General features: G+C 32.6%; 1 protein-coding gene across 2 annotated transcripts in view; it reads left to right on the top strand.

Moving 5' to 3' along the window:
• LOC129231334 (E3 ubiquitin-protein ligase HECTD1-like) overlaps window positions 1–13,411 on the top strand; it is a gene marked incomplete at its 3' end in the record, with an annotated part of 223,648 nt that overhangs the window by 124,311 nt on the left and 85,926 nt on the right. For both annotated transcript variants that reach the window (XM_054865623.1, XM_054865622.1), the window contains 3 exon segments: window positions 1,593–1,727; window positions 1,984–2,126; window positions 6,994–7,137. In XM_054865623.1, the coding sequence (XP_054721598.1) occupies window positions 1,593–1,727; window positions 1,984–2,126; window positions 6,994–7,137 (422 nt within the window).

Here is a 13,411-nt window from a genome sequence, read left to right as displayed (position 1 = left end):
TGGCACAACCAAGTTGGTTCTAGTTAAATAATTAATCATGATCCTTTTTAAAATTTGTTCACCCAACTGCCAAGCAACAAGTGTTTCTGACGAGTAATTGTACAGTTTGCTTGATCATCCTGTTTATATTCAGTGAATTACATCACCCTTAGCAATTTAGGTGGTATTTTTTAAAATAATGCAGACAGATATTACTTCTGGTTTTCCAGTTACTTATTTCTATATCTTGAGTCCTAATATATTAATATAAAATCACCATGTTTTATGCACATTTTTTGCAGTGCAAGTTATTAATTTAGCTTTCTTTTCTTTTTGTCAAGTATTTCTTCATTCCCTGTAATCTTCCGTCAAGTCAATGTAAAATATTTTTTTTAATTGAGAATTGCAGCTAATTTTCAGTGGATAGTAGTGTTTCAAAAGTGGCAGAAATATGTTGTTGCTTTGGTCAGAGACATCTGCTGTTTATTTTCAGTTCATATTTGGAAACATATGTAAAATGATGTAGAGTACTATAATAAGGTAGACCTGAAAGCTTTTTGAAGAAGTTTTTAAAATAATAATTATACATTAGTAAAAAGTTTCTTTCTTTTCTCTTGTTTTAATATTTGTAAGTATTTTTTGAAAGAGAACTTTTTCTTGTAAGGAATTTTTAAAGAAATTAAACTTTAATGAAGTAGATAAATTGCAGACAGGCATTTTATTTGATTATGTGCTTTTTTTCTAAATATCAGGCAAATAAAGAATTACTTTAGTACCATATTACTTCACGTTAGCCAACACATCGCAAAATTCAGGGTTCATCTGGTTTTCAACAGCTCTTTCATAGTCCTCTCCGACTTGCCAGAAAAAACAATGTTAGAAAAATGTACTAAATTTAACATATCAAAAATATGTTAAGCTTTAAAAATGTTTTAAGTTCTATACTTTTTATTTTATTAACTTGAAAATTGCCCGTCAAGGTATGACAGGTGAAAATTGCATCAACATTTGAACAAAGCAATTGTCTGTTTGTGGATACTTTGATAGTTGAAATTATAACCCTAATTAACCCTAAATTCTAGTAGAGAGCATTCATTGTTGACCACTTTTTCATTTCTTCATTCTCCTAAAAGGAGTCTTACCAGTAAAACAGTTAAGATATCTGATCCAGTTAAGTCTGATCAGAATAAAGCATTTCCCTTCATGTCAAACATTACCAAAAAATATTATCAAATTATCATGCCGTGGAGTAAGTTTCATTGTTGATAATGTCAGAAGCTTTACTCGATCATTTGCTATTATATATATGAGGATATTAATAAATGGTGTATATTCATTGAAATACTAATTAACAATGCAATTTTTATCATTCTGATTGGAAAAATTTAATTGATTATGAATAATTATATTTAAAAAAACATTTAAACAAAACAAGCATTTGTGACAGTAAAATTAAATTTTTTTACAATTTCTTAAAATTTTAATTTTACAGTATGCTTGTCAACCTCACTTATTTAGGACTTGCCAGCTAATGTGGGCTCACAAGGTAACTTTTTTTTAAGGGCAATTAAAATAAAATTCCTTAATCTTCTGTATTTTCATTTTTTATGCAGATATTAACAAGGAGATTAAGATTTCGATTAGAAAGAGCTCCAGGTGAAACAACTCTAATAGATAGAACTGGGCGGGGCCTAAAAATGGAGCCTTTGACTACCGTTGGACAACTGGAGAAACATTTAGTGAAAATGGTAAATTATTTTCCTTTATTAATTGAAATCTATCAAACAAAGGAACTTTAAAATTATTTTTAACATTCTATTGTGAAGTGTAAAATTCTCTTGCTCATTTGTCTAACTTTTTCAAAACAGTCACAAGCACCAGCATCCGTTTTATTTCCTGATAATTTAATGCATTCCAAGTAACAGATGAAAGAAAGTGTTTGAAATTTCTTGGTGTTATGCAGTCTCTCGTTACCATATTGTAATGATGCATTTTCATTTTTAGGTTGCTAAGCAATGGTATGATTATGATAGATCTACTTTTGCTTTTGTGAAGAGATTGAAAGAACCTGGAGTTAAAATAAATTTTTCTCATCAAAAAGATTTTGATGACAATGGAGTAATATATTGGATTGGTACCAATGGAAGGTGAGAATCGAAATAGTTATGTTTGTTATGTAGCAGTGAAGTGAAGTTTTCAGGAAGTTTTTATTTTATAATTATTTATTTCCATTTTAACAGCTGTTATGCATTGAGTTACTGTGTTGGTGGATTTTTTGTTTCTGCCCTTTTATAAGCACCAAATAAATTCTTTTTTATAAATTTTGAGTAAAACTTCAACAAAATAATTTGCTAGATGGATTTAAAACATATTTATGTTAGTAATTTTTAGGTTAGAAGTAGGGTAAAGTTACTACATAGATTTAAATTTTCTTGTAAATGCTTTTTTTTTTTTCATGCAATGCAGTATTATTCCAAAATAGTACAATTGCCTCAGTGCTAATAACTACATGTGTATGTAAAGTCAGAACAAACAACGTAAGTAGAAGCACAAATTTGTAAATTACAGCAGACACGTGTTTCGGCGTTACAGGGAACGCCTTTTTCAATGCACAAAATAATGAGCTTATGGATGAAAAGACCTTTTCATCCATAAGCTCATTATTTTTTGCATTGAAAAAGGCGTTCCCTGTAACGCCGAAACACGTGTCTGCTGTAATTTACAAATTTGTGCTTCTACTTACGTTGTTTGTTCTGACTTTACTATTCAGCACAAAGGTATTTATTTATCTTACATGTGTATGGTTTGCCTTTTGTTTGTAAATTTAGTATAGTATATGTTTATGTTTTTAGTAGCTAAATAGTATCGCTTAATACAATAAGAGATACTAGTTTCCTCTAAACCTACTTTAAAGTTTTTACATTGTTCTTTCTTCTGTTAACATTTGCTTACACAGCACTGTATGATCAATTCACTTAATGTTTTAATTCATATTAGGTAAATGTTTTGAGAAACAACATGTTCTATTATTTTTCAAAAAATTTTAATCGCCTCTTTTTCAAAATTTAAATTTATTTAGGAGTAAACACTTGGTGCAATGCAGCAAATTTTTACAAAATGGGATGTACTTTGGGTTTGAAATTGGCTGACTGGAAGGAAACAAAGAGTAGTTGTGAGGGGAAATCATTCTAAATGGAGTGATGTTTTAAGTGAGGTTCCACAGGGATCAGTTTTAGTGTCTCTTTTGTTAATTATTTCAATGAATGACATTCATGAAAGCATTTCTGGAAACATGATATGTTTTGTTGATGATGTAAAAGTTATAGACATTGTTGAAAATGAAGAACAAGTAAAACAACTTCAAGAGTATTTAAATCATATCGTCGGCACCATGCTAAACTGACAAATGTGAAGATTTGCGCTGTTCAGGAGAGCCAAAACAATAATTCTTTTCACCCTGATGCATTTAGGTATTTTCTATGTATTAATTTTTATAAAATAACTTTAAGTATGAAACTATTATTTGAAGTAGTTTTAACCAGTAGATAGTCCTTTTTGAGTGCTACAGCAAATCATCCAACTTAACAAACGAGATGCACAATTTTTCACATTTGTTAGTTTATTATTGTGCCGATAATATAATTAAGTGGGCAGATAACTTGGTTTTGGCAATTAATGTTAGGAAATGTCAAGTGCTAAGTTTCAATTATGGAAATAAACGTAAAAGTTATTATTTACAGGATTCGTTCATTAGTCAGGCAGGAAATGTTATTGGTCTGGGTGTCGTAATATGTCAGGATTTCAAGTTTAGTTAACAGTTCAGCACTGCAAGTAACAAAGTCAACAGAATGATTGCTTTCGTGTATCAGAAGATGTATTTTAAACAAATCTAAAAAGGTTCTTCTTCCTTTATATATGGCAGTTTGGTAACACCTAATTCTGAGTATGCTGTTCAGTTTTGGTCTCCTTATATCAAGAAAGATATTTCTTTATTGGAAACTGTTCAAAGAAGGGCTGCTAGGCCAGTAACGACTTTCAGATTTAGATTATGATACCAGACTTAAAAAGTTTAATATGTATAGCCTGAAGCCATGGGTGAAAGACCTTCCGTCTCAGGACGGATTTCTGTCTTGACGAAATTTCCAACACCAAGGACGGGACAGAAAGAAATTTGATAACTTTCTTTAACTTTTCACTTTAAAAAAAAAAGGAGAAAAAGAAAAAGTGGATGTTTGAAAATATGCTTTAATCATTAAACCGTTCCATAAGCACGAATTTACATCGACACTCTCTCGATTTTCCGCCATGTGCTTGTTTTGTTTGCCACATGCTTTTGAATGGGTGGCTTTTCGACTCGTGCTGTTTAGATTTTTTTAGGTAGTTCTGTTACTGCCAACTCACTGCATAGACTTTACAGACTTTAGTTGCTTGCTATTCTCTCAGATATTTTGAATTAATCCCCTTTCTTTTTAAAATATTAGTCTTTTCTCTCACTATTTTTGATCATTGGTTCGCTTTTTCTTATTCATTTGCAATTTTTTTTCTGAACGAGACAGGCATAAACAAAAACCATGTGTGCTCTCAAATGTCTAAAGTTGAATCTGAATCACTGGTTCAGAGTGATTGCTGACGGATGAAATGTTTAAGCTAATGTAATGCCTATACTTGGCCAGAGCAAAGGGCGTCTGCATACCGGAAAAATACAGGAACTATCGGATTTTGAAGATTCAATAAAAATTGGAATTCTAGAAAGAATCGGGGAAAATCCTCAAGCTGGTTTGAAACAGCGATGAACAACTGTTAATGCATTTTTGACATGTTACTGTTAAATATCAACCAAACTTGATGAATCATTGAATTCTAATGTCTTTCAATCTAACTCTCGCTAGAATGGAAATACGGGCGGGGGGGGGGGGGGAGAGGAGAAAGGAAACAAGAAAAATAACGGCAGTACCGGCTCGCGAAAAAATGCTACTTTTGCAAAGGGCGTAAATTCTCAAACTTACCCAGGTCTTAAAACGTTTGTATCTTAGATAATCTAAGCGCAAGGGGAGGGGGGAATCAAGGGATCCAGAATTTTAAAAATTGAAAAATACAATTGTAGGCAATTTTTAAGGAACGTGTGGTTGAGGATTTCTCCTCTGCAAACTCGTGGAACTAAGTCAAAAATAATTAGACTGCCAAGTATTCAGCAATTTCTTCCAATTTGATTTGTGTATCTACATTTTTAACCTTGGTGGTAACACAACCTGGAAATCAGGGAATTCTGAGGGAAATTTTAATTTCTGAAAAAAAATCAGGGAATTATCAGGATATTTTATAAATTTCCCAAAATATTAGAGAAAAATATAAATTTGAACTTCCAAACCTCTGAAAATTTTCCTGCCTGATAGTTCTTTTCATTTTGACACAAAAGTTCTTTTCTTTTTTTTTTTTTTTTTTTTTGCCTAACAAAACTTTTTCACATTCTAAAATTATTTTTAACTGCTACAAACCAGCAAAGCCTCGAGATCACACACAACAAAAAATAACAAAATTTGTAATGCTACCTCAAGTCAGATATGCTTCTTATCTGTAGTATTTTTCTATTTACTCAGAAGTTCTGATAATCGTGTCGGTAATTTGTTTCGCATAGCTGATGATACAGCTAGGATCACAATATTTTTGCATCTGTGTTGGGAATTGCATTTTGTTTTTCGATTATTATTAAGCTATGTTTGAAAACCTTGTAAATAAAATTTGTTTTTTTTTTTTTCATTAAAACCTAATTTCGGAAATATTTAATTAAAATTTTCTAATCGTTTTGAGTGAGAGTTTTCTAATGTCACATGTTAAATGTTGAGCCGGCCAAAATTTAATTAAAAAAAGCTAGTCTCGAAGTATTTTGAATGTTAATCTTACTATTTTATTTCCTGTTTTTTGATATAAAATTCCAGTTTTTCCTTATATATTTCAAACAAAATACTACTGCTTGCCACAATTGTAAAATCAGGGAAATTTTTGGAGCTATATCAGGGAATTGTCAGGGAACTATTTCTCCAGGATTTTGTTACCACCATGTTAAGTATATACTTGGAGGTAAAAAATTCATCTATTACTCTGGAGGTAATTTCAGTTTTAAAAATTTCTTTAGCCTTGGAGATATTTTTTACAGTTGTTATATTTTTTGTCGTTATGACTAAATTTTGTTTGCCTGTAAGTTAAATGGTGTCTTTTGTGGAAATAATTCTATCTAAATTCTCATTGAACACTTTTGTATTGTTTATGGGAATTTTATGTGTCACACGTGACATTATGAGTTGGATGTACTCTCACACATTTTTGAAAGCAATTTTTGCCATGTTTTTTTTATCTCTTCTCTCTGCCACTTGCAGCATCCTCAATTTCAACTTTTCTTTTGGGTGAATTTTTCATATTCAATTATATCAAGAAGTAAAACGCGACTTACGGGCTTGAATTACAAAAGAAAATAAAAGTAGAACAAAAAACTGCACACCTACCAATCGTATATAAACAGCACTTCCGAACAAAAACGTTTCCGCATCCGCAAAGTTAATGCTATGCACGCAGCCTCTAAAAGGTGTATTCTTCTTATTATATTTTGACAGCTCCCTGTGTATGCTTTTGAGTACAGTTATAGAGTATAAATCATGAAAATGTTAAAAAGAAAAAGAAAATTGATTTGATGTTTTAAGCACGTGGTACATGCAGACCTTTTGAAAATTGAAATTTGGAGCTTCCCACTTTTTTGCAGCAAAGGTTTCAATTATTCTGCTTATACATTTTATTAAATTTATTTACAAGTTTTGTTGTAAATGGTAATGTTCTGTTACTGCTTCACAAAATTAACAAAAAAAAAAAGACTAGCAGAAGAGAAAAAAAATTTAACAATCCTTGACTATCAAATTAATTAAAGCATAATATTCTATCACTCATAAACTCATAGACTTTGTTTAATATTGGAACCAAGAACATTTTCTCTTTGATGTGAAAGTATAATTTATTTTTTTAAAGGACTGTATCTGAATGGGTGAACCCAGCACAAGTGGGCCTTGTAATGGTGACTGCTTCTGAGGGAAGAAACCTGCCTTATGGAAGGTTAGAAGATATTCTTAGCCGTGAAGCATCAGCCTTGAATTGCCATACAAATGATGATAAGTAAGAATTATAATTTTCTTTCTTTAGATGACTTAAAATGTTAATGTTTATATAGCTATATAATGAATACAAGACAAATACTGAGAGAGAGAAATAAAGTAAATTGAGAAAATATATGAAACTAAAGCAATCAAGCATGGAAGTTTTTGGGCAACAAATTAACCAAAAAATTTATTAAACTACAGACTAAATGATAATGTTTTTGTGTCCCAAATACATGCTAAACAATACTGCATTTTTAGTCAAATGCATTAAATGCTAAACTGCAAGCTATAAAAGGAATTTAAACCCTAAAATTAAGAGCAGGGGTTTCGTCTCTATTTCAAAAAGCTGCAATAATAATACCCCGTGGGACATCCTGCTATGAATATTACTGCAAAAATATACTTTACCGGAAATCTGATAAATGAGCCCAAATCATGTCCCAGAAGTTCATCAGACATTCCAAATTGAAGTAAAGCAAAAGTACAGTTGAACTCTTTTAATACGACCACAGTTAATACGAAATCACAGCTAGAACACAAATATTTTGTTAATTAAGTTTGGTTTGCTATTGAAAGTTTTATTAAGACAAACAAAACTTTTGATCTCTTCATGGAAAAATTTCCTTATTGAATACTTTTTTTTTCTGATACTTTGTGTCATTGCAGAAAGATAACCATGTATTCCTAATCCTTTGAGTAATTTCCTTCCCATCTTTTAGTTATCATGTGGGGACAGCTATTGTACCTTTACCACAAATCACAGAAATTTTTAACTGACAATGAAACTGCAGTTAATGCAGCCCCCTACGCATTCCTTTCTCATTGTCCCCGAGTTCAAACTTGTTAGCTCTCAAGGGGGTGGGAGAAGTTTTGGATTTTATTAGGTTGGGCTGCTATTGTGAGAGCTAAGGCATTTCTCGGCCTATTGCTATTCTGAGAATGAAAGGGTTGAAGCTAGTACTGTTTATGCCTTTGAACAGATAGGTCTACTTGGGTCTACTTAGGAATAAAACCGTCTATCTCTTAATTTGGATATTATCATCTCTCCCGTTCTCCCACCCTATTAACACCTTTCTTCAAATAGGTTCTGTAGTTATGGCTAATACAAATTAACACAGCAAAAATGCTTGTTCTATATTTTTTATTCTCCCCTGAATAAGGCAGGTTATTCAAAAAAAAAAAAAAAATCAATAAGACAATCCTTAAAATGTGCCAGGTTGTCCAACTATCAAATTCAAATAGCTTCAACAAATTAAGATCCAACATGGTTTCAAGAAAAGCAAAATGTTTCTGGAAGGCCATGCTTGAGCATATATTTTTAACTTGAGCTCTTGGAAAGTTTTAAGCAAGTAGTTTATTTTTAAGCAAAGCAAGCTTCTTTGTATGTTTTACATATTTTTTATTATTTTAAATCGGTTGTGCTCAACTTATGGCCCACAAAGCCAACTTGAGTGGCCTGTTTCTACATTGTAAATTGAAAGCTGTCTTTTAGAATCCTATAAAAACCACAAAAATGTCCTAGACGCATATTCAAAAATTGGTTTCTAGAAAATTAATACAAACTTTGCGTTAATAAATTTAGAATCAAGTAATGACAACAATAGTCTGTTTTAAAGTTTCCTTTCCTTTTCCATATATCCTTATGTTATCACGAAAATTCAAAAATATGTTCAACTTTTGTATGTGTGCCGGCTTCCACAATTCATGTTAATACTAGGTTGTCCCAAAAGTCTGTAAACACTTGCTAAAAATAGAATTTTTGACTTTTTGGAAAAGTTCTTGTTTTTGTTGTTACTTGGCAAGTAAAATTTCAAATTTTACAAGTACACTCTATATAACAAAAAAAATTGAGGCACCAAGAAGGAGTGACCCGTTTGAGATGAAAATTGGTGGATAGGAAGACAATGCACAGAATAGTAAATGATTAAATTCACAGAACAATTGAATTATTTATGTCAGTTACAGTAACAAGTTGAATAAGGTATTGACCCGCCTCTAGCCTGGATACAAGCTGAAGAACAGCGCGGCAAACACTGATAAAGCTCCCAGAGGGTATCCTGCGGTGTTTCCGGCCAAATTCGCTCCAATTGTCGGACGAGGTTATCAACATTCCTTGTAAGATGCAATCACCATCCCCTCATATCCCAGACATGCTTGATGGGAGAGCGATCTGGCAGGCCACAGAAAAGCTTGACAAGCTTGCAGACAGTTCACACAACACGTGCCATACGTTATATGACATTGTCCCTCTGAAAAACAGCTGAGGGTACTGCAAAAGAACGGCAGCAAGATAGGTCTCAGGATGTCGTGGACGTACCACTTTGCAGTAAGTGTACCCCTAATTACGACTAAAGGGGTCCAGTTATCAAAGGAAATGGCACCCCAGACCATAATGCTTTGTTGAGGGCCAGAGTGGCGTGTAAAAGTGAAACCAGGATCCCCCCTCTGCCATGGGTGTCTCCAAACAAGTCTTCGATGATCGTCATGACACAGTTGAAAGCGGGATTCGTCGCTAAAGACTATACGTCCCCAGTCGGCACCATTCCAACCTGATCGAGCTATGCACCACTGTAATCTGGCTTGGCAGTGTGTAGGCGTCAGTGGCAGGTGGCATAAAGGCCAATTCACATGGCGACCGAACCGTCCGTCCGTTCCGATATTTTTGCTGCCAAACTGGTTTTCGGAATCCGTTGCCATGACAGCACGCCGAATTTCTCGGCTCCCGTCACGTTCTGGCGATGCTGGATTTTGACGGCCGTCCGATTCGGGGAGCGAATGTGATAGCCAATCAAAGGAGAGACGCCGTTTTTACTTTTGCGGGAATATTTCTCGTTTTGTTTACTGCTAGTTTCGTACAAAATTTGTGGTTATTTTTCAAAAGACAGTTGATGTTTTTCAAAATGAGAATGCCTAGAAGTTATATGAGGGTTATTGCTCAATTATCTTTATTTTGCGTGGAATGCTTAATTAGATATAATTACGTGAAAATTTAGTTTTGCAATTTGTTTTTTTCGTTAAAAAATAATTCCACAGCTCATAGTAACTTGCAAAACCAGCTTCTAACGCTAAACATTGGCAGTGGGACCATTAACGAAACCCATTATTATTATTATTATTTTTAAATTAATCAGTAGAAGTTTTTGAATCTTTGTTTGAATAGTCATTGTTTCGAAATGTGATGAAGCAAATCATATTTTAACCAAGAAAAAAAAATCATACAAGTTAAATCTTTTATGGTTACGCGTTAAAATGTTGTCAGATCCTAATGATATTAAACTGTCTTAAACATTTGCTGGACTTTTCAAACTTTTGAATAAATAGGCTTTGCCACGAACTTATTCATGAATATAATATGTGCTATTTTGTCAGAAATATCCTGACATTTTCAAAAATTGTCACTTTTTTGGATTTCTGGATAAATATAATAATCGAATTCTTTTGTAGCTTTTGTCATTTTAAGAGTATGCTTTAGCTCACTTCCCGGTAAAAATTTAGTTACGCAACATATTTAAGAATCCAACAACAAATTGAAGAAGTCAAAGTTTTTTATCGATCACCCTGAATCGTAAAAAGAGGAAATTTGTACCCAAATTTATCTCAATATAAATATTTTTAAGAACACTGTTTGTAAATTTAAGAAATAAATAGTAATTCAAGTGAAAATCCGTGTTAAAATATAGAGAAAACTCCTTTATTTAAAGAACAATGTTTATATATTTAAGGGTTTTTTTTTTTGCTATTTTTAACAACATTTTTTCAGTTCTTAAGAGCATTTTTATAGATTTTTTAGGCCATCAAAGTCCGGACCTAATCATATAACGCTCAGTTATTACTAAACGATTGAAATATTAGACCAAAAATTTTTTTAAATGTTTAAAGAGACGAAGAGTGCTCTAGCTTGAACTTATATGAAATATCAACACCTATTGTAGTAGCATCGAATCGAAGTTTCATCTGTTGCATGCCTAGATTAATTTCAAACTAAATAGATTTTTTTATGTATAGTTGTCATTAAATTTTTACTTTTTTGCGAAAACTTCAACCAGCAAGTTTTTTCAAAATATTTGAACATTTAATCTTTTTCTCATATATTCTATTGAAGATCAGGGGCGGGGGGGGGGGGGGAGGGAGGAGTGGAATGTAGTACAGATGCTTTTTTTATGTACAATTCTCATTCAATTTTTACTTTTTTGCTAAAACTTCAACCAACAAGTTTTTCAGAAAAAAGAAGTATAATAATAATAATAATAATAATAATAATATTAATAATAATAATATTTCTCTCTTAAATTCTATTAAATATAAGAGGGTGGGGGAGGTGTGTAGACACGTTTTTGACAGAGATGTTGTAGACAGAAATTTGATAAATTTTCTGTTACACTACTTGCTTACCCTTATCATTCGGCCATTTTAATTTCTACTGCCCCAAATTCTTTTAAACGTTCAGAGTGATCCTACTAACCGCTTGCTTGACGTTCGTGACAAACAATAATGTATTTTTAAAAGGCTTATTGCAATCACAGCAACATCGCTTATAACTTCTTGTTAATTTTATTTTGATTAGGAGAGCGACAAAAGAACGGCATTAGATCCGCGCTCTTCACCCCTAGCGGGTGAACACCTTCACGTGGCTATCGGACGGAGCTAGTATGAATGTTGCAATATTTTCACACCTATCCGTCACGTCCGATAAATCGGAACGGGCGGACGGATCGGTCGCCATGTGAATCGGCCTTAACTGTCTGTGCGAGCGTAGATTTCGTCGTCCCAACCATCTGTAAATGGTCATGACAGACACTGGTGGTTGGGTTGACCTTCTGATGGTTCATAGAGATGAAGAAGGCTGTGACAGCTGATTGGACAATCACTCTGTCATCACGATCTGTTGTGACCCTAGGTCGACCGCTATTATCCTGACGCTGAACTCTGCCATTTTCTACCCATCCTTGCCAGCATCTTCGAATTGCCACATTTCTTCAACTCAAATGATGAGCGATTCTCCGACTTGAACAACTGACCTCTTTCAATCCAATGATACGATCTCTTTTAAACACTGACAGTTGCTCGTAATGAGCACGGACCATGTGGCAAGGCATTTTTAAGTTTTTGAAAGGTAATCTGAATTGCAATCAAACAGAAAGTTTTAACAACTGTTGAAGAACTGCTCTTTATATACTTCTGCTGGATGCGCAGTTTTGATGCGCTAGTGATGAAACTATTCATTCATTGGACACCAAATTTTAATCATTTGCATATCTGGTCAAAATACTCATGCATACAAAGTTTCAAAGCAATCGGATGATTATTTTTTGGTGTGTCGATTTTTTTTTGTTGTAGAGTGTATTTACTAACTTTTGGGACATCCCTAGTGTGAGGTGCGGCCCTTTAGCATGAAAAAATTTAGGCACCACAATTTTAAATAAATAAAAATGAGTTAAATGGATCATAAAAAATGTTAGGCCTATTTTTTAACAAACCAAATATAGAAGATGGTTGCATGTCTTTTCGATATAGTTTTTAAGATATCGTTAAATCCAAGTGCAGAAAGAGTATGAGTTTGCAAAAGGATTCCTTGTTTCTGAAATGACTTGCATTATTTTCATGATTGTAGTCATGATTTCTCCTCTTTCTTATAAGTTTACATATCAGAGTTAGATTTTAGTGAATGTTTTTTTTTTTCTTTTTTTGGTGCTGATGTAATATTATTTGTCTTCTATACATAAAAACATATTTAGAGCTAAGTAATAAGCTAAATTTAGTTATTCCCAAACATTATATGAACATTCAAGTAAATGTATGACACTGTTTATTTTTTTTCTTTAATTACAAATTCTTTATTTTTGCATGTTAGTTTTAAAATAGATGATGGGGCACTTGTGAACCCAACATCTAGGGGCAGATGTGACCAGTTTCCACATCCTCTCTGTAAGATTGTTAGTGTAGGATATGATAAGTTAAGTTGTTTAAAAATGTCTAAATATAAAAATTATTTTTCTGCAAATATTTTTTTTAATCTGAAAAAAATCTATTGCACAAAGAAAAGACTCTTCAATCATGGAGACATCTTCGCTTTAAGAAATTGATAATATTTTTTGAAAAATAAAGAAATGAAAAAAAAAAAAACGTTCATTTTTGCTCCTTCCCTCCCCGTGCAATTTTTGCAATCCATAATGATGGAATTAAAAAAAAATCTAATATCAAAGCTCAAAAAATGTTTCAGGATTATTTAGTAAAATTGTTTAGATCTCTTTCTCTCTCTCTGCATATATGTTAAGTTTCACATTAAAGCC

Source organism: Uloborus diversus, chromosome 10 (assembly GCF_026930045.1).
Source record: "Uloborus diversus isolate 005 chromosome 10, Udiv.v.3.1, whole genome shotgun sequence".
Classification (NCBI taxonomy): Eukaryota; Metazoa; Arthropoda; class Arachnida; order Araneae; family Uloboridae; genus Uloborus; species Uloborus diversus.
Note: the sequence above shows the minus strand (reverse complement) of the source record. Positions and strands in the feature narration are given on the sequence as shown.